Source organism: Kogia breviceps, chromosome 3 (assembly GCF_026419965.1).
Source record: "Kogia breviceps isolate mKogBre1 chromosome 3, mKogBre1 haplotype 1, whole genome shotgun sequence".
Classification (NCBI taxonomy): Eukaryota; Metazoa; Chordata; class Mammalia; order Artiodactyla; family Physeteridae; genus Kogia; species Kogia breviceps.
In genome coordinates this window covers 113,983,959-114,011,207 of record NC_081312.1, presented here as the reverse complement: position 1 = coordinate 114,011,207, position 27,249 = coordinate 113,983,959, and the positions used below count along the sequence as shown (strand labels likewise).

The 27,249-nt window shown below is 48.8% G+C and overlaps 1 protein-coding gene across 2 annotated transcripts; it reads left to right on the top strand.

The window, feature by feature from the left end:
- Window positions 1–27,249, top strand: SYNM (synemin). 2 transcript variants are annotated; one of them, XM_059056796.2, is made up of 5 exons: window positions 1–938; window positions 8,609–8,733; window positions 18,405–18,475; window positions 20,455–22,862; window positions 23,790–27,249. In XM_059056796.2, exons 1-5 carry the CDS (start codon window positions 129–131, stop codon window positions 24,126–24,128), a joined length of 3,753 nt encoding a protein of 1,250 aa, XP_058912779.1. In that variant the 5' UTR covers window positions 1–128; the 3' UTR covers window positions 24,129–27,249. The 2 variants fall into 2 exon arrangements, with proteins under 2 accessions (XP_058912779.1, XP_058912778.1); XM_059056795.2 differs by having other exon boundaries at window positions 20,455–27,249.

The window sequence follows — 27,249 nt, the reverse complement described above, 5'->3', positions numbered from 1 at the left end:
CTCTCGCCAGCTCCCGCCCCAGTCTGCGGGCCTCCGGAGTAGCGGCGGGGCCGGGGCGGCATAGCAGAGGGGGCAAGACCAGGGTAAGAGGGAACCAGCCGGTTGGGAGAGACCCGTACACCATCAAGATGCTGTCCTGGCGGCTGCAAACGGGCTCCGAGAAGGCCGAGCTGCAGGAGCTCAACGCCCGGCTGTACGACTACGTGTGCCGGGTACGGGAGCTGGAGCGCGAAAACCTGCTGCTGGAGGAGGAGCTGCGCGGCCGGCACGGGCACGAGGGCCTGTGGGCCGAGGCGCAAGCCCGCTTCGCCAAGGAGGCGCGCAACCTGCGGCAGCAGCTAGACGAACTGAGCTGGGCCACAGCGCTGGCCGAAGGCGAGCGCGACGCACTGCGGCGCGAGCTGCGGGAGCTGCAGTTGCTGGGCGAGGAGGCACGCGCAGCCCGTGGCCGCCTGGACGCCGAGCTGGACGTGCAGCAGTGGGAGCTGCAGGAGGAGTTGGGCGCGCGCGCCGCCCTCGAGGCGTTGCTGGGCCGGCTGCAGGCCGAGCGCCGCGGCCTAGACGAGGCCCACGAACGCGACGTCCGGGAGCTGCGCGCGCGCGCCGCCGGCCTGACCCTGCGCTACCGCGCCCGCGCTGCCGGCCCCACCGCCCCCCTGCCGCGCATGCGGGAGGTCCACAACGGCTACGCGCTGCTTGTGGCCGAGTCGTGGCGGGAGACCGTGCAGTTGTACGAGGACGAGGTGCGCGAGCTGGAGGAGGCGCTGCGGCGCGGCCAGGAGAGCCGGCGCGAGGCCGAGGAGGAGACGCGACTGTGCGCGCAGGAGGCGGAGGCGCTGCGGCTTGAGGCGCTCGAGGTGGAGCAGCTGCGGGCGTTGCTGGAGGATGAGCTGATGCGGGTGCGCGAGGCGTACGAGCTGCAGGCAGAGGAGCGGCAGGTCAGTGCGCTGGGAAGCCCCCAGCCCAGGCCCGCGCGCCCTGCGGGTGGGGACCGCGGGGGAGCGGTGGGGCTCCCCGGACCACGGCTCGTTCATGCCAGGCGCGACGTCGCCCAAGGGCGGGGCCGGCCCAGAGGGTGCCGGTGGGGACCCAGGCGCCGAAGGGACCACTCTGCTCTGCATTGGGCCTCAGGGTCCCGGCATCTCGCCACCCCTGGCCCTTCGACTCAGTGGGCGAATGCCAAGTGGCAGGTCCTGCTGGATAGACCCGTCCCTGCCCTCCTGTTTGGTTGTCAGTTTCTTTAGCCCTTGGCATGACTGGGTGCATCCTGACAAATGACCCCCTCGAGCTCTAGGTTCTCTTTTCAATTTCCTGTTCTTCGAAGACCGAGTTCACTTAAAGGTCAACCAAGAAGCCCCAGAAGTGACTTCCAGAGGTGACAGCTCCTTCCTTCTCAGACAAGTCTCAGTGTTGGGAGGTTTCTAGGCAGTGGCCAAGTCCTTATCGTGAGCCATTCAGAATGGCAGCCCCTTTGGCACTAGGGCTCCCCTGGGGAAAACTTAACTTGTTTTACAAATCGGTTTTTATTTTGCCAGGATGATTTCCCAGTTGGAAGCAGCTGGTGGTGGCTCCCTGGGCCATTGCCTCATTTGTTCTTAGGAGGGGCAGTAATCTTAATGCAAAGAAGAGCATTAAGATCAGAGATGTTTTTCTCACGGTACAAGCTAATGTCCGATCTCTGGGTTGTGTAAAAGCTGTGGTAATGCAGGTCCCTATGGCAGGATGTTATTACAAGTACAGGTAATATAAACAGTTCCTGTTTCAGAGAAGCAGAGCTCAGACTTCTGACACTGACACGGTGACACCTGTGGCTGGATTTATTGACTGTACACCTAGTCCAGTCCCAGGGTTAGCCCTGGTCCTGCCCAGTCTGGGCCAGAATTGGAAGTATTCCCAAATCCTACTGTCATTAGTTCTTAGGATGACAGTTTAAGACAACTTCCACACAAATTCAGAAATATTTTAAAGGGAACAGTTTGTAGCTTCAAGTTAAAAATTTGTGTTGGAGTGATTTTGTGCCTTTTTAAAAAATTAGAAGTAAAGGAAACATGGCAGTTGTGGCATAGAGGCCTGTGGTGACCTCACAGGCATCCACAAATAATCAGCAGTTATCTGTTGACTACCCCTGGTCCTTAGCACTGTACTGGGGCTTCAATCTTCAAAGAACTAGAGTCTGGATGGGAAATCGTATAAAGCAATACAGTACAAAGTTGTTTGGAATTTAATCTTTTGGATCATAGGTTTTGTTTGGCCTCTGCCTCATAATTTTCAAAAGCCTTCTGCTGGGGTTGTAGGTGGGACAAGGGCAGGGGCAGGTGAGGTATGTGCTGATTTCCGGAGCTTACTCTAGACTCCAGAGCGCTTCCCTTTGCAATGATGGTGGCCAGGGATGCCAGTTCCATGGAGCCCCATGCTCTGTGTTGAGTGAAAATTAAAAAGTGTCTTTAATGTAAGCTTTCACAGAGCTTTTAACCAAAAAGAAGTGCCTGCCAAACTCACTGCCCACTGAACCCCTTTGTAGGGAACTCCTGCTACCACCTCAAGGGTCCCTGCTGTGCAAGCAGGTTTGGAAAAGGCTTCTTTGAGGTGTGTTTTGTGGGCTAAATCCCCACCATTCGTTTGCAGTCATAGCTCACTTGGCTCATTTTGGACCTGGAAGCTTTGGTTTCAGTGTTCTTTTTTAGCAGCAGAACCCTTTCCCCCTCAGTTAACTCTTGAGTGCATCACCATATATGAAACAGATAAAAGCAGAGTTCCTCTGATTCCAGGACAGGTGGGGACCTGAAGTGCCATTCAAAATCACCTTCTTTGACACATGGACTCCAGGGCCCTTCCCTGGGGTCACACCTGCCCCAGAACTAGGATCCCACCCTCCTGTCCAGTGATATCTCTCCTATTGGAATTTGCTTCTTTCCCCTAAAAGAAAAGAGTAAGGAAAATGTCTATAAGGACTTGGATATTTTTCAGTTCCAATTTGTGGCTGTTTCATTGTACTGCATGTTTCCTTATACATAGCCTGAATCTCCCACCAGTTATCTTAAAGCAACCATATTTCAAGTTGCATTCCAAAAGACTCAATACCAAGCATTAGTATTTTTTTTAAGAAGTGTAAAAATGCTATATATTTTGTTAAAGAATAAATATTGATGATTTAACCCAAGCCTCTGATGTTTTCAAATTCTATAGAAGCTTAGCCTGGGGAGACTGAAAATATCATAAAACCTGATTTAACTAATTTACTGTAATAAAAGTTTCATTACTAAGAGCTAGCCTCTATCAAGAGCTTTTTGTGTGGCAGGTACCAGAGGTACCAAGCCCATCACATGTGTATTCACTCTCAGTCCTCAGATCAGTCTTAGGAGGTAGGTACTAATATTTACCCCATCTTACAGATGATGAAACTGAGGCCCATAGGTCACCTAGTTAGTAAGTAGCTAAGCCTGGGTTTGATTCATGCTCCATTGCCGGAGCAACTAACCACTGGGGAATATTCCCTCTCTTCTATCTGTTCTATTAAAGATGAACTTTAAACCAGTATTCAGTTTGCTTTCATAGAACAATGATCAGTGTTCTTCCTAAGGGATAGCACAGAGGTGCCTGTTAATCTACAGTCCTAAAATGCTTTCAGACCCTTCCAGCTGGCTGTTGTCAGAATAGTTTTAGTGTTAAGTCTTTCATTTACTTTTTAACATGTGCCATATGGTTTTAATGGGAACCCCTGTCCCTCATCTGGAGGCAGGAACACCCACATAGTGCCCAGGCTCTGGGCTGGCACTGCAGCTTAAGGGGGAAAGATGCTCACTAGGACTCTCTTTCTGGGAAAACTGGGCCTTCCCAGGTGACCTACATGCTTTAGACCTCTCTGGTAGGCCCCTCGCCTCAGATTTGCCAGAGAAAAGTTTGCTGAACTGACATCCAAGTTCCCAGCATTTTATATGTAGTTCAGATCACTTGAAGCCTAATTAATACACCCTGTCTCCCAGTCTGCAGGAAGGGGCTTCAGACAAAAACTGTAAGATGTTTGTGATTTACACCAGCCTTACCCCATAAACATTGAGATTTTGGCTTGTGAAAGTGCACTCTTAGCCTCGAGGCTGACTGTGGCCAGCTTCCACGCCCCCAAGACATGACTGAATGAGAACTTTCTTTCCATTGCAGTGGAGTTGGTTTAGCTGCCCTACCTAGGTCTGAATTGTGGCTCTGCCACTGTTTATGTCTCTGTTTCCCCACCTGTGAACTAGGGGTAATGAAAATGGCCCACAGGGTGCATCCCCATTCAGTTCATTCATTGAGTACTTGGTGTGCCGAGCTTGCCTCTTAAGTGCTGGGGGTACAGCAGGGAGCATAACAGAAACAAAACAGAGAAAGTCCTTGACTGCACAGGTCTGGAGGTGGAAACAGTTCAGTGTTCAGGAGCGGGTGTGGCTGGGGCAAGTGGGCGAAGGTGACCTCTACAGGACCTGGCCTTCGGCTCTGAGCGCGTGGGAAGTTGCTGGAGGGCTCTGCGCCGAGGCAGGTGGTGACCGTGTCTTCCTGGAAACTCCCTGGCTGCTGTGATACACATAGACTGTGTGGGGCACCTGTTGGAGTAGGGAGATCTCTTAAGGAGACACTTGCCACCATCAGGGCAGTAGGTACTGGAGGCTTGGGCCAGCGGCAGCAGCGAAGGGCAGAGGCACGAATCCACCCTGAAGTTGAAGCCCACGGGGTTTGTGGATGGATTGGATGTGGTGGGAGAGAGAGGGAGAAATCAAGTCTGCTCCAGGACCTGGGGCCTGAGCAGCTGGAGGAAGGGGGTTGGTGCAGGAAAGCAGCCTTGGGTGGGAGAGCAGATTTCAGTTTGAAATGCCTCTAAGATACCCACCTGGTCTTGTAACATAAAATGATGGGTCTGGAGTTCAGAGTGTTGTATGGGCCAGAGCTATAAACACTTAGTTAGCATCCAATCAATGCTTGTTATTAACACATCTAGTTTTTGCATCTAAATGAGGTTATCACAGAATTTAAGTTCCCTCGAGGGTGACCCTGACACTTGCAAGCTCTTCTGTTGTGTCTGGGTGACTAGCTCAGCAAGGAGCTGCTCAAGTTTGATTAAGAGAAAGTGAATTCTTTGGACAATGAGGGCAGCAGGCTTTCCCTGGTGTAGCCTACATTTCATCATCAGTTGTGATGCTGCCCAAACGTTCTCTAAATAGCAACTAAAAAGGTGACCTTTCTCCCCAGCTCTGACATTTGGCAAAACTGCTCCTGCTTGGGTTAGAATTAGCTGCTGTGTCTCAGGCTCCAGTGCCTTGGCTTGGCCCACGGCTTGAAGACTTCTGCAGAAGTGGAGGCCAAGTCTGAAGCTTTATTAAACGAGCAGGATTGGTTACAATTTCTGTGAAGATTGCTGGGAGCCAATAATTCTTACATTCCTGCTTCCAAAAGTCAACGAATTTTCCTTTGACAGTTTAGGAAGAGTTGACTCACATGGGAATGTGGTTGGAACTGCACTTATTTTAACTTAAACACAGTTTAATTTTCCTGCTCTTATTTTGCAGGGTGCAGAACATTTCTGCACCCCCAGGAGGGAGAGAATCTTCGTGTTACCACCTTGGCATGGCTGGGAGATCTTGACCTGCTTAGGAGGCTTGTAGTTAGAGAATTGAATGTGTTTGATTTTTTTTTTCTAAGCATTTTAACAGCAATCACACTCTTTTGTGAAGAAGACATTACTACACATTGTCAAATTTTAATATTTAGGTAGAATTTCCTGTAGTAGGAGGGAGTCATATATTTATGTTTACAGAACATTTTATACTGTAACCTTGTACCTGAGTTTATACTCCTAAAATGGGGGAACATAGGCTTTTAACACTGAGACTTAACTATGAATGTTGTGACTAAATTCTGGCAACTGTCACTTAAATCAAGACTGGCCAATGGTCTGCTTTGATGAACCTCTTTATCTATTTATAATGCCAGTTTTGGAGGGTGTTTACACTTACCTACCCTGGGATGCTAGCTAGCTAGTTTTAAATTTACTCCTTTGCTTTAAAAGCTAAGTGACTTCAGGTTTTGTTTTTAGCATACTTTATATAGACAAAAAGAACCTAACAACAATTATTAGCTTAGATATATAGAACTGCTATGAGAAGCAGAATTATTTACATGCTGATCATTCATGCATCTTTTTAGATGGTAAATCCAGTGTGGGATCTTAGTTACATTCGTTCCTTAGTTTCATAAACATTACCTATTTACTTTGGACCACCAGCATATTGCCAGGTGCCTTTGGTGGAGGGATTACATGAGAAATGAAAATAGATTCCTTCTCCTGTTGTCTTATAATTTTTAAATTCCACAAAGATAAATGTCTAAAAATGTATCCTATTAATTGTATTCAGAAATAATGCTACGTTCCATTGCAAACCAGAAGTTAAAGTATATGGATTTATTCAAAGTTTAAATATTTGTTCAGTTAATTATTCCCCAGCATAACTATAAAATGTTATATAAAACTGTAATGCAGAGTAGGGCAAAACTGTAAAATGGTACAAATGAGGCCATTGTGTTTATTAATTAAAATATATTGTCGATTGAAAATAATACATTTTGGGGACTTCCCTTGTGGCGCGGTGGTTAAGAATCCGCCTGACAATGCAGGGGACATGGGTTCAATCCTGGGTCTGGGAAGATCCCACATGCCACAGAGCAACTAAGCCCGTGTGCCAGAACTACTGAGCCTGTGCTCTAGAGCCTGTGAGCCATAACTGCTGAACCCTCTTGCCACAACTGCTAAAGCCTACATGCCTAGAGCCTGTGTTCTGCAACAAGAGAAGCCACCGCAATGAGAAGCATGCCACCACAATGAAAGAGTAGTCCCCGCTCACTGCAACTAGAGAAAGCCCGTGTGCAGCAACAAAAACCCAACACAGTCAAAAATAAATATATAAAATAAATAAAAATAAATACATTTATTAAAAAAAGAAAACAGTACATTTTGAGGAGGGTAATATTATCTTGATCATTTCATTTTAAATCTAGTTCACCCGTTGCGTGCTGTGTGACTTGCATGTGAAGGGCATTTTTCTAGAGGCAGGGGCTGGGGGGATGCATGAGGCAGCGACAGGCTGTGCCTTGCAGTATCTTCCAGCCAGTGGGGGGACATGGACAGATGCAGTTAACCAGCAGGGAGCGGAATTGCTATGGGGGTGATGTGAACACGTGCCTGGGGAGCACTTACTAAACTACAAGAGAACAGGCATAAAGGTTTATGTCCAGGTCTGACTTTTGACATTTATGCCCAGAATATATTCTTGTCACATTAACATAACTTTTCTTCCCAGATGATTTTAAAGTAGCTTTTCTAGGTGAAACAAAAAACTCTGTATCATGAGTATGGGGGAAATTCTGTTTCAGATCTGAGTAACTTTTGTTTTAAATATAGTAAAACCCCTGCTTTATTTTATTTGTTTCTTGCCTTATTTTATTTATTTATTTATTTTAAACTTCTCTTTATTTTTATTTTAAACAGATTTATTATTTATTTATTTATTTTTAATTTATTTTTGGCTGAGTTGGGTCTTAGTTGCGGCATGTGGGATCTTCGTTGAGGCATGCGGGATCTTTCATTGGGGTGTGCAGGCTTCTCTCTAGTTGTGGCATGTGTATTTTCTCTCTATAGTTGTGGCACGCAGGCTCCAGGCCGTGTGGACTCTGTAGTTGTGGTACACGGATTCCAGAGTGTGTGGGCTCTGTAGTTTGTGGCATGAAAGCTCTCTTGTTGAGACACGCCAGCTCAGTAGTTGTGGTGAATGGGCTTAGTTGCCCTGCAGCATGTGGGATCTTAGTTCCCTGATCAGGGATAGAACATGCATCCCCTGCATTGTAAGGTGGATTCTTTACCACTGGACCACCAGGGAAGTCCCTAGTCTTGGCTTATTTTATATAGCATCTTACTTCACTAGTGTCATGTATTGACTTCCCTAAGCTGACTGATGTCTGAGCTGTAAAGATGCTTTACAAGCATTCATTATTATTAGGGAGAATGAACAGAGAAGCCCGTGTCCTAGCTGCATCTTCCTTATGCGCTGATTAAAAAAAAAAGAAACCTTCCAAGTGGGAGAAATATAGTATTTAAAAATCATCCTTGGGACTTCCCTGGAGGTGCAGTGGTTAAGAATATGCCTGCCAATGCAGGGGACATGGGTTCGAGCCCTGGTCTGGGAAGATCCCACATGCCGCGGAGCAACTAAGCCCGTGCGCCGCAACTACTGAGCCTGAGCTCTAGGGCCCGCGAGCCACAACTACTGAGCCCACGTGCCACAACTACTGAACCCCACGCACTGAGAGCCCTTGCTCCGCCACAAGAGAAGCCACCACAATGAGAAGCCCACGCACCGCAACTAGAGAAAGCCTGCGTGCAGCAATGAAGACCCAACACAGCCAAAAATAGAAAAGAAATAAATTTATAAAAAATAAATACATAAAAATCATCCTGCAATGACTGCATTTTTAATAAACTTGGAGGTTTTTCATCTCTTTTTGTGTCCTGAGCTCTTGGTACCTTAAGTTAAACCCAGCAAAGCTCCAGTCCTCTGATCCCAAAACCTTCTGTTCTCCTTAGAGAGAGATCGCCTGCCTGGAGGATGAGAAGGCAGCCCTTACCTTGGCCATGGCTGACCAGCTGCGGGACTATCAGGAGCTCGTGCAGGTGAAGACTGGCCTCAGTCTGGAGGTGGCAACCTATAGGTAAGGATGCTGCGCTGAGTCCACCAAGCTGAAGCTGGCAGTGTGAAAGTCCCTGCAGTCTCTGTGGAGTGGCTGTGGCTTTGTGTTACTGAGCCCTTACTGCCTGCCAGATGCAGTGCTAAGTCCTTTGCAGCTGCTCACTGTCCATAGTCACCCTCTGGTGGTGGACACCACACATCCCTTTTGCAGGTGAGGGAAGGGGCCTGGAAGCAGGGGTCCAGGCTGCTGAGGGCCTGTGCCTTACCCACCGAGCATGGCAGCCCTTGGAGGAGCCTCTGGCTGAATTGAGGGATGGTCCTAGGACCAAGCTGGTGGGGGCCTCGCTGGGTCCCTGCTCTGGGAGCTATGCAGCCTGAGTCCTGCAGAAAGGATGCTGGTCAGGGCATGGGGGAGGGGAGAGGAGGCACTTGCCAGCCTGTCCCAAGGTCCATCTCCACAGTCTTCTTGGAAATCTCATGGGGTGAACAATTGCAAAATTAAATTGGTAGGGTATTGAAACAAATGCTGAGTGAGATAAGCTGAGCTTTACTAATAAGGAAAACTTCAAAACAGTCGGGCTTTATTTGGGGGAAGAAAGCATTAGGATTTTTTTCACTTGCAAGTGACAGAAGCCATTCTCAGACTGGCTCAAGTCAAAAAAGGCATTTATTACTCATATAACTGAACAAGTCCTTAGTTTTGGGCGTGGTAGGTTCAGGTGCCCGGATGGGGTTGTTGGCTGGCTGTCCCTGCCTTCTCTGGCCCCTCCTTCCTTGCTCTGCCTCCACAGTGGCAGGAGGGGCCCCAAGCAGCTCCAGGCTTTTGTCCTTGCAACCCCCAATCCTGTGGTCAGAGGAGGGGGCTCTTTTCCACCATCCTAGCAGGACTCCTGGACCCTCTCTAGCTCTGCTGGGTCATGTGCCCATCCTTGGCTGGGGGAACAAAGTGCTTGAAAGGGGTCAGCTTCCCATGAGTCACATGGACTGAGATTCGGGTGGGAGGTACCCCAAACCAGGCATCATTCTAGAGCGGATGCTGGGTCAGCCTAGAAAACCCACATCTGTGCCCCTGTTAGGTGACACCTGGTGTCAGGTGAGGTCTTTTCTCTACAGAGGCAGTTGGATCTTCCTGCTTCCTTTTTGTAAAAGTTCTCTGGGTTGGAGTCAGGAGACTGATTTTATGCCTCATCTCTCTGGGATTTTGAGCCCTTTTCTTCCTCGCTTTGTCCTGTCCCCAGTTCTCTGTCATGAAAAGTCAGAGGGCACAGGTGGGCATCTTGCCTGAGAGGCCAGGGCCTTACCTCTCTGGTAGGTGTTCACAACCCTACCAGCTTAGCTTTCCTCAAGGCTTAGCTTTTTCTAGCTTTTCTCTCGGTCGCGAGCCTTTTTCGCTCATGTCAGCAGGAACAGAGTTTACTCCTGTCTGTGGCTGGGCGTTTCTTTAATCCATTTAGGGATTGACTTGGCCGTCTCCTAGGAGTTTAGGAAGCATCAGTCCTTTCTGGGAAGTGAGTGATCGATTTCACCGTGTGCCTTCCTGAAGTCCAAGTTTGCGTGGGGAAAATGGGGAGCCCAGCCCAGGGGCCTGCATATGCCCAGTCCTGCCCAACTCCAGACCCCAGCCTCTGTGGTTAGAACTGCTGCCGCCCCCCTGCCCTCCAGTGCTTAGGATTGAGTCTGGGAGATGCCTGCAGGTCTAAAAGACGTACAGGCGGTAGAATGTGACCTGTTTCTTTGTATCAGCTAAAAGCCCAGCACTTTATATCACTGATAAGTGTCCTGAAGATAAACCCTTGTCATGTCTTACATGATTCTTTCAGTACTTTGTGCTACTGCCCAAATTCTGAGGCCAGGTATGAAAATTTCTCTTCACAAGTGCCCATTTGATCTTCACAAACCTCGACCCTCCATCTCCAGGAAGTTGACCTTCTTCCCACACCCTGCCTCTCTGAGGGCGGCAGGGACAGTCAGCTCCGTGGGGACCACGTTCCAGGGTCCCACGCAGTGTGACTGCTCACCAGCCCTGTCCAGGGGGGCTGAGGTGGCCAGCGCTGTGGCCGGCATTGCTTCGCCCGCTATGGCTGAGGTTGTGTTTCCCCGAAGTGGCCACTCCTCTAGCACTGCTCAGACAGACATGTGAGGTGTGTGAGCCACTGCTCACACACCGCACATGGAAGAGGAGGGCTGTGGCTCTGGAAAGCTGAAAGCATATCGCAGCATGGCTGGACTCTGTGGCCTGTGCTGAGGCCAGGTCTCACGTATCGTGAGCCCTTCCAAACCCAGATATTTGGCCCTTTCCGATAACCTTAAAGAAGGAACGTTAAGGTAATAATAAAATGGTGCAACTCATAATTTATAGGGATAGACTTAACAGTTTATACGTAAATATGTAATTTAACAAAATAATAAAATTAAAACAGATCAAACCTCAGAGTCTTAAGACTGGAGGATTTCACCAAACCTAAGATGGCCAGTTGGTGGCCAGGGAGACCGTGGCGCCTGGCCTGGCAGGGGAATGTGAGAATGAGCCCTTTGCCCCCACATTGCAGGGGATGATAGGCAGAAGAAGCTGCAGGGCTTGGCTGGGGCTGAGGATGCTGGGGCGGGGGGACAGGCTGGCACAGTTGTGCTCGCTCTTGTCTGCCTGTCTCCAGTGGTGTCATGTGGGGCTGGAGATGCTTCTCCACCTGATGTGTCATCTCGAGGTTTTTCCTGACATGTGAGTGCTTATTATACGAGGGGCTGCGTGATGAAAGGGGAGATTCTCAGAAACAGGACAGGGCATGGTTCTCAGCTGCGTCTGCACGTGGGCATCACCGGGAGAAGCTGATGAAGCATCGGCTCCTGGACCCAGTTTAGATATTCCCATTAGATTGGCACAGGGTGGGCCCAGGCATGGTAGTGCTAAAGCTCCTAGGATGATTGTCAGATGCATCCAGGGAAGAGAAACACTGGTCCAGGGCCTTGCTCGCAGGGGCCTGCAGACACATAATGTTGGCATCACTAGGCATCTCAAACTTGTGGGAAACCTTGGGCCCACCCCAGACCTACTGATCAAAGTTGCCTTGTCACAAGATCCCAGGTGATTTGTGTGCACACTGCTGTTTGCAGAGCCGCCCACGGGCATCCAGAAAGCTCTAAGCCTGTCTCACAGCAGCCTAGAGGACAAGACAAAGGATAGGCAGGCTGAGTGGGGGGCTGGTGCTGTGAGGGGGGGCTGATGGAATGTGCAGAGCAGGCTTCCTGGAAGAGGCAGTGCCAAGTCTTGCAGGTAGGGCAGCCAGGAAGAGACCATGTGGGAAGGGCTTTCCAGGCAGAGGGGGCAGCCCGAGTGAGGACCTGAGGACTGACCTAGCGTGGCATCTATGACAATGCCAAGCATTTGGGCGTCCCTGGGCAGCTTGGTTTTGGGGGCTGTCATTGAGGGCCATGTATGTTGGGTGGATAAGAGCCACACCCGTGAAGCCATGTTTTGTGAGCTGGGTGGGGTTTGTGCTCTCAGGCTGCTCTGGAGATGCTGGGCATGCAGGGTGTATGCCTGCTCAGAGGGGCTCAGAAGTGTGCGGCCGTGTGCTTAGGATCGTGTGCTGTGGATAAGGCTGTGCGGACCGAGGTAGCCTCCTACACCATAGGAAACAAGACACGTCCCCCAAGACACACAGGTGCAAGTTTTCTGGAATCAGAAGGGAGTTGTGAGAATCAGGGAAGGTTTCTAGAGGGAGATGAGATTGATATGGGTCTTGAAGGATGGCAGAGATTTGAACAGACATAGAAGAGGGGGGAGGTGGGAAGTGGGGGGTGGCATGGGAGGAGGGAGGGAGAAGTACGGTTAGGTGAAAAGTCAAACAAGATGTTAAAATAACAATATGCGTGTTCCAAGAAAATACTGTACATGGTTTACTGCCAAGGAACAGAGTTTGATACAGATGGTTAGGAGAAGGAATGGAGAGCTTCAGGCTGAGGTAATTAAGAGAGATTTTCAAGGGATGTGGGATTTGAGTTGGGCCTTGAAGGGGAAGGGAAAGTGGGGAATAGGAATTGGACTGGCAGGAAGGTGTCAGGAAGGAGCTCCAGGTGCACAAGTCAGGTTAAGAAAATAAGTGGAGGAAGGAGAATGCAAGATGAGTCAGCAGAGTCCTGGAAGGAGGCAGATTGCAGGGGCCTCCATTGCCAGGCCGCTGAGATGAGGCGGTCCCAGGGCCATAGCCGAGGAGAGGGGAGCCAGCTGCTGGCAGGTGGAGTGCAGGAGGGTCTGGGCCTGGGGTGGAAGCGGTAGGTGTGTCTGTGGGTGGGGGTGGAGACCTCGGGAGGTGCATGGAGTGGTCGGAGATTCGGGGCCTGACATAGGTAGGTACCCATGGGAGCCTCTGCTCGGGGCTGGTGGGGGCAGTGACGGAGGGGCCAGGAGCAGGAGGTTTCTGGGTAGGAACGTGGGCAGACATGCTACTGGGCACACACTCTTGTAAACTAGATCACTCCACACTGAGCCCTTTCCACAAAGCAGGTGGAGAGGGCTCAGTGGGCTTATTCAGACTTAGTATATAATCTGAAGATGGCAAAACTGACAGTATTCAGAACCCACCATGTCCCAAACCCCTCCACTGCTGACATAAAGATCAGGCCCAAAAGCTATCGATTGAAAACTTGGAGAAACACAGTTAAAAAATAAATAGAGCACTCCCGCCCCCATCCTCCCCCCCCAAAAGAGAAGAGAACAGAACCCAATCATCAGGAGTAAGCTGTTAGAAAATATACTAGAAAAAAAAAAGATAGTCAAAATTGAAACAAAAAAATGCAAAAATAACCCAGGAATAAACTGAGTCCAGAAACCACAAAACTGAGGGTAAGAAGGGGCCCATCCTGGATTTCTTATCTGGGGGACAGATGATGAAATCTCCATCAAAATTTAAAAAGAGGCTTTGTTTTTTATGTTTTGGCGGAGGAGAATATACCAATTCTAAGTTTTACCTGAAAAAATGGAAAGCAGGGCCAAAGGATTTCTCAGACAGAAAACACTAAAGGGCGTCTTGCCTGGCCAGATACGAAAATGTAGTGCAAAGGTTTCCTGCCTGGGGACTTTATGGCAAAGTCCTTTTAAAAGGTTAGCTTCTTTGTATGTCTGTGCTGGGGGAGGACGTGCAGAGCCCCCCTTTCCTCTTTCTGATGGCAGTGGGCAGAGGTGGTGGGTTTTAACTGAGAATATTCAGTCTCTAGGTTTAGACTGCTAATGAAGTAGTACAGATAACGCTTAACGTTGCTAATTTCATCATTTTAATGATGTTTCTGATTGCTCCATTGTTTTTAAGATCACCTGTACCTTTTAATGTGTCTGTTCAAAGGAGAACATTTCTTGGGAAGTTCTCAAGTTCTTGGAGAAATACATTTTTAAAAAATTAATTTATTTATTTTTGGTTGCATTGGGTCTTCGTTGCTGCGTTCAGGCTTTCTCTAGTTGGCAAGCGGGGGCTACTCTTCGTTGCAGTGCACGGGCTTCTCATTGCAGTGGCTTCTTTTGTTTTGAAGTGCGGGCTCTAGGTGTGTGGGCTTCAGTAGTTGTGGCACGCGGGTTCAGTAGTTGTGGCTCGCAAGGTGTAGAGCGCAGGCTCAGTAGTTGTGGCACACAGGCTTAGTTGCTCCGTGGCATGAGGGATCTTCCCGGACCAGGGCTCGAACCCATGTCCCCTGCATTGGCAGGCGGATTCTTAACCATTGCACCACGAGGGAAGTCCCCATTTTGTTTTTTTAAAGTTGAATCCTATTTTGGGGAAAGTCTATAAAAATGTGTTAACACTGAGACTTGCCTGGTTATTAGGTGAAAAATTTGAAGTTAATAAAATCTTGTAGTTTTAAGGATAGATAATTAGGATCAACGGATACATTTGGTTGTTAACCTTACCCACATCATTGCGTAAATGAATTAGCCCTCAGTTAACCATGACTTTAGGTAATCTAGAATCTCTTCCCTTCTTGAACTACTTTGGTTAATGGAAAATCACCTTTCTTCTGAGGTCAATAGAAGATGATGTAGATGATGATGATGATGGTGGCTGATATTTATTGAGCACATATTCTGTGACAGCCATTGTTGCAAGAACTTTCCAATCACTTTATTAATTACCACCGCAAACCTGTGAGTGCTCCCTGTTTCAGAAATGGGGAAACTGAGCCACAGAGGGTTTGAGCGGCTTGCCCAAGGTCATAGGACTAGGAAGTGGCAGGATTTGGATCCAGGCAACCTGATTCTGGAGGTTTCTCTGTTAACCATTCCCTGTGCTCCCTCTCTCTGCTTTATTAGTAATCTTATTCTTTATGTCAGTCTTTTTTTTTTTTTTCTGTCTCTGGAATTGACAAATGGGCTTTCCTTATGTGATTTCATCCCGAGCACAGAGGGAATGACCAGCGGCTGCCTGGCACCACTGCCTCCTTGTTGTCTTTCACATGCCTGTGCTTGGGACAGACCCTTTCCAAACCAGATGGTGATGCTGGTCCTGTGGATGGACTTCTGCCCCTCTCTCCTCCCTTCCCACTCCAGTCCCCAGTCTAGAGTGACAGGCGGTCCCCTGTCCTCTCTGGAGCTGGGGCCCAGGGAAGCTCCTTCTCCCAACCCCTCCCCCTTTTCCTCCAAGAGCCTGCGTTTTGCCAGGAAGCACCACGTGAAACATCTCTCCACCCAGGACCAGGCAGGCTCCCCCACTGGCGTTGCTTCTGGAAACATCCTCCAACTCTCCCTCCTCCCTGGCGCTTGTCCATGTTTCTGGTGGGCATGTGGGGTGGCCGCCTTGTGCCCACTGTGTGGAGCAGATGTGCCCTGAGCTGCCATCAGGATAATCAATCCCAGATGGGAGCCTCGCTGCTGGTTGGCCCGTGGGTGGTCTGTTAGGGCCTGACACCCAGCCAGGGGCCGCATTAGAGCTCCCTTCCAACTTGTGGGCTTGTCTCGGCGGCCTTAATGAGGCCAGGGACCTGGTTTTCCAGCACACGTTTGCTTGTTTTCCTGCCTTTCAAGAGGCTGCCAACCTGTGGGCCTGTGTGAGATGTTCACTTATAGCCTGTGATTCAAGCGGTTGGCATTTCTCACCGGCACTGTGGGTCCCAGGCAGTTTTCTTCCACCGCTCCCCAAATAACCAGAGAATGCTTGACCTGCTTCCTTAAAGTTGTACGAGTCTGTTCGTTAAAAACGCTCCTTTGAGAGCTTTTGAGGGAACTGACCCTTTTGGGCCTTGCCCCAGGGGTTTTGTTTATGCCTCTGCCACCTAGTCTTGTGAGCTGTGCCGGTGGAGACGGGTTGTCATGTGTCATTGGCAGGGGGGTGGGGGGTTCGTAAAGGCATGGATTCAGGGACCAGTGTCCCAGCATGCCTGTGAGGCCCTTTGCTGGGCGCCCAGGTGGAGAAGGTGGCTCCTGCCTGTTGGACCAGCCCTTGGGAGGGGGAGTCACTGTGGACCTGAGTTCTTCCCTAGTGGGGAGCTGCTGCTCTTCCCTGTAGGGACATTTTGATTGAAATCACCAAGAGATGTTGGATCTGATTTCATTCATATGGTCTGGAGGGTCTGTCTGCAGGATCTGTTCTAAAATGTATGTGAAATGGCACCGTCTCCAGCCCCGCAGGGAGGCCCAGGCAGCTTGCAGGGGTGGCTGAGTGCCCAGGCCTGGGCTCCCTTTCTCTCGCTGAGGAGTGCAGGCCTGCGCTCCAGTCTGCTCACCTGTAGGGCCGGGATGCCCATCGTCGGCCCAGTGTGGGGTTGCCAGGAGGACTTGGTGAGATAGAGGGAGAGGGTTAGAGCCTGCTTGGTGCTCAGTCTTAGGGCTGGTGAAGGCCTTGGGCACAGGAGCATTAGTGCTGTGTCACCCCTCAGGGTCTGGTGCCCCCTCCTAGGAACAATAGTACCTGACCCAGGGTCCTGAACTCAGTAAAAGTTTGGTGATGGTTTGGATTTTCCCTGAAAGAGAAGCAAAACCATTCCCCTTTGAGGGGAGAGGGAAGAAATTTTTCCTCCAACGGGATCTTCTTTATCCTGACCCCCCCCGCCCCCCTCCCCCGCCGGTCATCAGTTCTCTGCTGACCTGGATGCCCTGCAAGCACTTTCTGTCCTGACTTGGGCAGCTAGCGTGGGAGCCCTGTGGTACCTGAGGCTTCCTCCCGAGCCAGGCAGAGGGAAGATCTGAAATAGGACTTGGCTTCTCAATAGCCCCCCTGCGGACCCTTAGCTGTAGGATGCTACCTTTCCTGCTACTGTCATCCTGGGGCGCAGGCCCTCACAGGCTGACTTTTACTTTGAACGTGTTCCTTTTATTCTCTACAGACCTCGGGATTTTCTCGGCAGTGGAAGCTATTTGTGTTCCTGGAACTGAACATGCTTGGTCATGAGGGTGTGGGATTAATGGGCTGGTGTTCTGTTTGCTGGCTCTCGCCTGGCGTGGAGGGCAGGGCTCTGGACGCGGCCCCTCGGCTTCCTGCGTCCACACACACACACTGCAGTCGCAGCTTCCAGGAGAGCCCTCCTGTGCACACCTGGACTGGAATCCCTCTCACCCTGTCTTTGCTTTTTCCTCAGGGGGCCTCCTTGCTCTCTTCCACCTGCCCACAGGGTTCCCGCATTTGTGGGAATCGCTGCGTTTGAATCAGTGGAAATAGAATTTGGCCCTGGTCTGCCTGATCCGAGAGTCCCCACCCGGCTCTGGCGTCCCTTCCCTCTTTGGCTGCCTGGCTCTCAGTGGTCAGATCAGCATTTCCTAGTGGGCCCCGCTTCTGCCTGCCCTTTGCCATAGGCGGTATATTTCTTGGAACTGACGTTAGCGACCTCACATATTTGCCCTAGCAACTGACCAACTTTTGTGCCCGCAGCAGCCCGTGTCCTAGGGTCTCCAAGCAATGGACATCCCGCACCGACCCACTGCGGTGTGCTGGGGCTATGGGGCCTGACCTCTGCTCTCTCCTCAGGGCTCTGAGTCATAGACGTGCATAACCGCTTAATGAACACTCTAGAGTTTTACAGTTTGGGAGCTAGACATGGCCAAAGAAACCACCTAGTCCAGTGCATTTTGCCATTTTATCAGAGGAGATAACTGGATGCCGCCTGGAATGAGACCCCTGGGGGCCATGGTGGTGCAGGGGCGTGCGTGGTCTGCAGCTCTTCCTTCTCTTATGCCTGCCATTCCATCTCTCCTCTTTTTTCATCTCTAAGATGTCCCCATGGAACCCAGTATGAAAACTGCAGGTGCACTCTGGCTGCCTTATTTATAAACAAACGTCAGTCCTTATTCTGCCCTTAGTCAGCCCCTGACCTGTGACTCCAGAGAGACCCCAGTGGGGTAGTAGCCATTGTTTTGGGTCCCTGTAGCCCAGGGTGACCTGCCAGGCATGGGCCCTTCCTTGCTTCCCAGGGAACCCAGACCCCCCACCTCCCTTCCTGGGCCCACATCCCTCTGTCTCCTCCTCCTCCATGCCCTGGATTTGGAAGGGTTTTCTAGAAGGCCTTGGCTCTCCAGTCCATCTGAAGCCCTGGCCCCCTCATTGTGTTCATTTAGCTGATAGATGCTCTCTCCAGCCAGGTCTGCTGGGGTGGGCTTGCATCCATCCCATCTGCAGACACATGACACTATGACAGTGTATCATTGACCAAATCGACAGCTAACAGAGGCACTTCTTGTCTTTTATTTCCTAATGAGTTTTTTAAAAATAATTTTTACAGAGCCTTACTGGAAGGAGAAAGTAATCCGGAGATACAGATCTTGACTGAGCGCATTGAAAATGTGCCACAAGGTAAATATAAGGAAAGCTTATCATTTAATGTTAAGTTACTGTCTCTCTGAGCAGGTTCATTCCATGGATAAAGAGTAAAGCGTCATTTATCTGGAAGAGTTGGGGTTAGATAAGAGTTTTCAGATACCTGTCATTTGTCCCTCTCAAGTATCAAATAATTTTATTTAATGGGCCATAGTTTCAATAATAATGCAGATGAAATTGTGTGGGAAAGGGCTTCGTTAACTCATTTGTTCATCTAGCCAGTATATGAGGGTGCTTCCTACCCAACGTGGTGAGGGAGGAGAGGGCTGATGGAAAGCTGGGAAGTGTGAATGGTGAGAGGTGGACATGGACTTGTTCATCACACCCTGTGGAGGGAACACCCTTTACAGACCAAAGACTTACAGCCTTAACTCAAACCTAGGGAGGTGTTACTTTGTACAGCAGGCAATCAACACTTGGAACTCGTGACCCCACCGGCGGGAGAGGTGGGAAGGATTACACTGTTTCCACCAGTCTAGGTTTGTGTGGGCAGCTCAGGGTGGTGTGAGTGGCAGTGTCACCTAGTGCCCTAAAGTCAGCCCCTGTTCGGGCCAAAAGCTGCAGCACAAAGCCCGTACTTCCTTGTAGCTGCAGAACTGACATTAGAGAGTTAATGTTCATCAGAAAGACCCGGAGAACCTATAGGGTAACTTTTTTTTTTTTTTTTTAAGTTTTCCCAATCCTGTAAAAACTTAAAAAGCTTTCTGGCTAAGCAAGGGCAGATTACATTATGTGCAGTATGTTCTGTATACACCTTACTCTGTGTAGTTTCAGGCTCCATGAGTGTTGCCATGTTCAAAATCATGGTACATTGGGATTACATGTATGTACTGGTTACTGCTGTCAGGAGAATGTGATTATAACAGTCGATCGGGATAGGTGGTAGTTTTTTAAAAAAAATAACACTCCCATCTTTATTTTCAAAAACAACATCCCTATTAGACACTTCACAGATTGACAGGTCACTGGGTTCAGAATAATTTTGGTTCCAGTCATCTGTGACTGGAAGGGATTTGGTCTTAGTGTCCAGCAAGTTTGTTTTTGAATTTGAGAGTGAGGTTGGTTGGCTGCCGTGGGGGAGACTGAGGGGGCGAGAAGCCTCTGCCCAGCCCAGCAGATGGGTGTAGGTGGGCACAAAGGGGTGCCTGCAGCGTGGATGATGCTCCTGGCCCGGCCACATTCCTGCCACCAGCTGCCACCCCTAAGAGCAGGTACCCTGGGTAGCATGTCTGCGGATGGTCCAGAGCAAAGCAGGAAGCCCCATGGACCTCCTCCCAACCCCAGAACCGTGACATTAAGACAGATTGTAGTATTGGTGATTGGTTGGCTTCCTGCTTTGGCATCTTTTCAAATGAGATGTTTGTTAAAAAAAAAAAAAAAAAAAAAAAAAAGAACTATAAAAATAGAAGAAATCAGGAATTAAAAAAAAAAAGTCAAATTCTTCAATATTTGTTGGCCCAACATGGAAATCAATGAAAAATAAGAGCATAGTAAAAGGTGGAGGGGTTATGCCATTCAGTGTTTAGTATTTATGTACTCTGTAGTAATGATGAAGCTCTTCTCTGCTAATCAGTAAAATCAAGTTATCTCAACAAAGTGGAAATGAAGGATTCCAAATTGTGAAATTTCTGCCACATAAATAGCACCCCTAACGTCTCTGGCACATGTGCCATGCTTTAACGATCACACGTTTGATATATTTAAGATGCATGAATATTTTAAGATCAGTAATTGGAGAAAAGTGTTGTGTGGAAGCATTCGTAGGGCTATATTTTATTGTCATAGGTTTCTTTAAACTACCAGAAAAAAAATAATTTGGGGGTTGAAAACTTCTCATTTATAATGACCCTCCTGTGGTGTATTATGATGGGATGGGATTTGATCTATGGTGATGTTTTTCAGATGAAAAAAGGTAATGATGACTATCATTTTAATGCTCTGTTCAATTTCTACAGAATTCAGAAACAAGCCCTATCAATATACCACCTCAGTATTACAGAGGGAAAACGAAAGAAATCTGTTTCCAAGGCAGAAAGCACATTCGGCGAGCTTCAATCACAGCCTGGCGCCACGTTCTCAGATGGCAGTTAGAAGCGCTGCCAGAAGAGACTTCCTGAGCTCCAGATACTCTTCCTTTATCCCTACCCGGCAGGAAAACTCTTATGAAAAAACTGCCAGCAGTCAAACCAACTTGAGAACTTTCTCTCCAACCCCTGGTCTTTTAAGAAATACTGAAGCTCAAGTGAAAACATTCCCTGATAGACCAAGAACCGAAGGTATAAAGGACCCCTCCACTAATTTAGCCAAAGAGTCCGCCGTTGCCCAAAAGTCCTACCAAGAACGCCAGGACAATGTGGTGGCAGGTGCTTCCGAGCGCACTTGGTCAAATGAGGGGACGGTCATTTTGGAAAAGAAAATGGAAGCTAAAGCCACAAGGGAGCAGGAGAGAAACAGACCGGAAACCATCCAAACAAAGCGAGAAGAGAAAATGTTTGATTCTAAAGAGAAGGCTTCAGAGGAGAGAAACTTAAGGTGGGAAGAGCTTACAAAGTTAGATAAAGAAGCAAGAAAGAGAGAAAGCCAGCAAATGAAGGAAAAGGCAAAAGAGGAGCCACTGAAGGAGAAAAGTGTGAGGGAGAGAGAGATACCGATCAGTCTAGAAGTATCCCAGGACAGCACAGCAGAGGCGGCCCCCCAAGGTCTCCAGACACCCCTAAAGAAGGATGCTGGTGATGGAACACATAGAGGGGTGGAAACGAGAGAGGCAGGGCTCAGGCTGGGCACCAGCGACACTGCAGGCTCCCTGAAAGGTAATTCCATGACCAAAGCCATAGCTGAGAACATCGTTTCCAGTATCCTGAAGCAGTTTACCCACTCTCCTGAGACAGAAGCATCTGCTGATTCTTTTCCAGACACAAAAGTCACTTACATGGACAGGAAAGAGCTTCCTGGTGACAGGAAAACAACGACTGAGATAGTCGTGGAGTCAAAACTGACTGAAGAGGTCGACATTTCAGATGAAGCTGGCCTGGACTACCTGTTAAGCAAGGATGCTAAGGAGGTGAAGCTGAAAGGAAAATCAGCTGAGCATTTGATCGGAGATATAATCAGTCTTGGTCTGAACGGGAGAGAGGGGAGAGCAAAGGTCGTCAACGTGGAGATCATCGAAGAGCCCGTGAGCTATGTCAGTGGCGAGAAGGCGGACGAGTTTTCTACACCATTCCAAGTGGAGGAGGTCGATGACGTGTCTTCGGGCTCCAAGGGGCTTGTTGAGGAGGAGGTTTACAGAGAAACAGATATCACGTGCCCAGGGAATGAAGGTCAAAAGACCGGGCAGCCCCAAGAGAACATAACTCACTTTGAAGAAGTGACGGAGGCAGGTGACTTGGAGGGAGAGCAGAGTTATTTGGTGTCGACTCCGGACGAATACCCTGGTGGCCGGGAGAGAGATGAAGGCCCTGTGTACGGGCAGATCCACATCGAAGAGGAATCCACCATCAGGTACTCCTGGCAAGATGAAATTGTGCCAGGGTCTCAGAGAAGAATGGAGAGGGATGATGCATCGGGAGAGAAGGTTGTGAAGCCACTGGATGTTCCAGAAGCACCTCTGGAGGGGGACATGGGTTCTCACTGGGAAGGACAAGCGAGAAGTGGTGAATTTCATGCTGAACCCATAGTCATTGAAAAGGAAATTAAAATACCACATGAATTCCACACATCCATTAAGGAACGCTTCAAGGAGCCCAGGCACCAGCTGGTGGAAGTGATTGAGCAGCTGGAGGAGAGCCTTCCGGAGCGCATGAAGGAAGAGCTGTCCACCTTCACCAGAGAGGGTCAAGGCGGGCCCGGGGGTGTTTCTGTTGATGTAAAGAAAGTCCAGACCGCGGGTGGTGGGGCTGTGACCTTAGTGGCCGAAGTCAACCTCTCGCAGACGGTGGATGCCGATCAGTTAGACCTGGAGGAGCTGAGCAGGGATGAAGTGGGTGAGATCGAGAAGGCCGTGGAGTCGGTGGTACAAGACGGCCTGGCTAGGCGGCACAGCCCGGCCCCTGGCAGCCCAGATGAGGAGGCCGGAGTGGAGGCCCCGGCCGCCGGCCGCGGCTTCAAGCGCTGGGCGACCCAGGAGCTGTACAGCCCCTCTGGTGAGGAGGCCGACGCCGGCCGGGCCTCTCCCGGCTCGGAGCTGGTCACTTCCCAGGGCCCCGTGTCGGCCACTGTGGAAGTCGCCAGCCCAAGGGGCTTTGCCCGGTCACACGTGCTGGAGGAAGTCAGTCAGTCTGTGAGGCACGTTCAGATAGAGCCCCCTGGAACTTGGAGGACTGAGCAAGTCTCACCTGAAGGACCCGCTGCCCAGGTGGTGGAGGTAAGTGGGGAAGGTGACCTGAGTTGGGCAGCAAGCTCGGCGGGAGCCAGCTTGTCTGCAAGGCATCTTACGTTGGGTCCCGATCAAAGTCAGTTGTCCGAAGAAGTCTTCTTCCCAGGGCCTGACCCTCCCTGTCTAGGGGCCGGGGACTCAGAAGAGCCTGACCCGGCAGAGCTTTCCACAGATCCTGACAGAGCGGGGGGAGACAGCCCATTCGGCTCCCAACAATTTCATTCTAAGAGGGAAATTATTTTTCAGGCTCCCGCTTCTGAGGCAGGGAAGGTTGGTGATTATTTTTCAAAAGAAGAGTCAGCGGGTACCCAGACATCTGTGAAGCACCTTCAATTAGGCCCCAGGGAGGGGGGGGTGTTCAGTGAGCAGATCCAGCTCACAGCCCCCCTTTCAGACAGAATGGAGTTGGGTGTCAGAGAAGTTTCTGTGCACACGGAAGTGTGGTCGGGGAACGGCACATCCATCAGGCACATCAAGACCGTGCCTCAGAGGCATCAAGGCACCGAGCAGATAGTTCCCCTACCCTCGGAATTTAGCGACTCAGAAAGCAAAGCCCACAGAGAGGGCTCGGCAGATGTGACCCAGGCCACCCGTAGTTACGCTGTGGGTAGGAAAATCCTGATGACTGAAAAGAGCATCTTCCAAAGGGCCGTTTCTGAGTCACCTCAGGAGGCTAGTTCAGGAGACACGTCAGGGGCAGAAGCGACATCAGGTGTGAGCAGATCCTTTAGGCATATTCAGCTGGGTCCTGCAGAAGCCAACACCTCTGCACAAGTTGCCTTCCACGGACCCATTGCCAAAACATTTGCACTTGCTGGTTCGGTGGACTCCCCTGAGGTAGGCAAGGTCGCAGACAGTGGCAGAACACTAAGGCACGTTGCCCTGGGGCCCAAAGAAACTTCGTTTACCTTTCAGATGGACGTGAGTAACGTAGAGACGACCCCCCGCTGGACCCAAGAGGCCACAGTCCTCTTCCCCGCAGGGACAGAAGCAGAAGCTCATAGTGTGTCTGACCGTGATGCTTGGAGAGATGCCAGCAGTAGCAATGACCTGGCAGCTGGCGTGAGCTTTCAGGGCTCTGCTGGGGACAGACACCAGGCCCCCGGGGAAAAGGGCAAGGAGCAGGCTGAGTTTGATAAGATGGTGCAGCTGCAGAGGATGGTAGACCAAAGGTCAGTGATTTCGGATGAAAAGAAGGTTGCCCTCCTCTATCTAGACAATCAGGAGGAGGAGAATGAGGGACACTGGTTTTGATAAGCTTATTTTGTTTTAAATGCCATCTTATTTGGTAACGTACCTTTAGACACACAAAGGCCTTTACTTACTTTAGGGGAGGGAGGTGCGGTCTTTATTAAAACCTCCCGCCTTTTTTACTTTCTTTAAAGAGTGCTCCAGGCAATGTCAGTTTACTTGATAATCTGTAAAGATTTCAAACTAATTCATGCCTTAAAAGGCGTTGGAATTTTATTGAGTTGGAACTTCTTCGGCAAAAATATTTTTTATCTTTTTAGTCTTAAAAGTTCCTTGTTCTGGAGTTTTCTTTCTACTCTACCATTCTTGCACCAGGTCACAGAAATGCCTCACATCTGTTTGAAACTATATCTAGGTAAGATGCCTAAATAGTAATGAGATTAAAGTCATATATTTAAGAGTAAATTTTATTTGCATGTGCTAACATGAAATAGTAAACTAACATTTTAAGGGAAAAATGAATACATTTTTCTCTTTCCAGAGTCTTTTCAAAAAGAAATCATAGGAAATAAGCAGAGTAAAAAAAATAAATGATTTCATCTTAGGAAAAAGTTATTTGTCACAGAGTTAAATTCATTTAAAGCCTTGAATGAATTGCTTTCTATGTGCAGAAATTTAAATAATATAGTATTTTATTTATGGAGAGGACAGCTCCAGCCTCCTGCAGTATATCAGATCAACACACTAGCTATGTTTGCATAAGTTCCTGGCACCCTGCACTGGGTCCAGGCAGGGACAGGGGCTGAGGGGATGATTATTGGGAATGGCTTACAGTACCAGTTTTTTGCAGTACTAGGTTGTTTGGTGCACAGTCTAAATATTCTTTTTTGTTATAACCTAAGTTCTGGAGTAGCCAGCTCTTACTAGGGTATACTTGAGCTTTTCTGCACTTTAGCCTCTAAACATTTAATTTTACTGGTGGGAGGTAGACCCTGAAGACAATAAAAAGAACGTTGATGCTCAGACTGTAAGACTGTAGCTGGACTCGTGGGATGGTCACGCACAGTAAAGTTGAAAGCCCAGGTGGGCTGTGCCTCCCAAAGAAGCCCTTTCCAACCCACTGATGATGGGGGGCGGTGGAGGCCTTTCTGAGTGCAAAGAGTTAGAGATGGAAAAACGGCAACCAACCCCATGGAGGTTTCTGCACTTTCGACAGAAATCATGACAGTGGCAGTGTTTTGTCCAGGGAAACAAATAATACATTAAATAGAATAAGATGTTTTGGGGAGGGAACTGGGTGCCTCTCCTGCTGCCCAGCCCTGAAGCACCCAGGAAGGGCCCTGGAGGAAGGCAGAGAGCCCCTACTCTTCTGGGCCACAGAGTGTGGCCCTGTAGATACACACCACTGAGTTTAAGGTACTAGAATGGGTGTGTTCTGCTGGATTTGTTTTATTTTACATAATGGTATTGTTTTTAAAGCTTCCTTCTTTAAAGGTGTAGCATCACATAAAAATAGTATCTCTAGGAGCACAGTATTGTAATCCCAACTAGTTTCTTTCACTTAATGTTGTCGAAACTGTACCGCCCCTAACTTTGTCATCCTCGGATAGGACATGATGATGGGGGGCGGTTATGGAATTTGAGGGTCTTCCCTCTAGGTGTCACTGATGGCCCTCAGACCTCCACAACGCATATCTCCTCAGCTGCCAGCAATGGCTACAAGAAGTAGTTTAGGGAGAGTGCGTTTTCCTAATCTAGAAGTGGAGGATCAATGCAGCACAGCTTTCAGGGTGATCTGTTTCTAAAACATCGTGAAGCAGGGTATGGAAAGAAAGTTGATTTGAATTGCAAGTGTAAACCTTTGTTATCTGCCAAATGCACTAGTGACTGTCAGAAACTGGTATGGTGGTGCCGGCTTTGCCATTGAAGGCTTCTTGTTTCTAATAAAAAGATGAGTTGATTGTATGTTAGTTGTCATTGGTAATGATTTGTATAAGTTATTTATTGGTGAGAATTCGGTCAAGTGACAGCCTACTGTTTGATGGCAAGACAGACTGATGAGCGGGAGTCTATTATGTGTGTCTAAATAGGCTTAGTTTAATGTCACTCTCCTAGCTTGTGACCTTGGAAATGAGGGCTGATGTGAATAGGTTTATTAAAGTCATGACCGACCTCCACTGGAAAATAAATGTCTTAGATCTTAATTTTTATCTCCATGTTGGAATGCATATCTTTAAGAAGTATCCTGACAAGAGTATTTACCAATATGGAGTCATGAGCTGTTGTTGGTTACTAAGTCTCTGGAACACCCAGGAGCAGGCTGTGCCCTTGACCCTGTGACTGGTCATGCCACAGCTCCATGTCCTTTAAAACCAGTCACTCTGGAGACAATAGTAGTCAACTGTGTGGTGGGACAGTGTAAGGACACAACCAGTCTTTTCACATTTATTTTTGTGTAGACAAAACGGTGTTAATGGAATGTTTTTCGCCTTCCCACTGGCTGTTTTGGTATTGTTTGTTTAAAATGTATATTTAGAATGGAATCATCTAAAAAGCTGATCTTGCTAACCACCTGTGAAGGGATATGTCATAAGAATGTATAAAAATAAAAATCTAAGAAAAAAATTCCAGATTGTTCCTAAAGAGAATGAATGTTTTCCAGTAGGTGTTTTTGTGGTTTTTATTTAAATTCTAATTAAAGCATATATGTGTTTATGTGCATGTTTTTTTTTATGGTGGCACAGAATCACTGGGGAGAATATATGTGAAAAGTCGCAGTTCTTTAATTCCTCACCTGAATCAGAACTCAATATTGTTAGCACAGAACTAGAAAGCATGGCAGACAGAGCATGAACCACTGGCTTGTATTCAAATACAGACTGGACAATTTGTGGTAAGAATGTCATCATGACAGCCTGGAAGGCTAGTGACAATAGTGTGACCAACCATCCCATTTGGCCTTGGATGGAGGGGCCTCCTGGGACATGGGACTTTCAGTGCTAAAATGAGAACAGTCCTGAGCACACCGTGATGGTTCATTACTAACCTTAAGTGCAAACCGGAATGGCTAATCATGCCCATCTCTTAGGAGCTTGAAAAAAGTACACTACTTTGAGACAAAAGAGTAGATACCCTTACCTGTTTGTAGCCTTGTACAAAAACAAAATAAACCAAAACATGAATA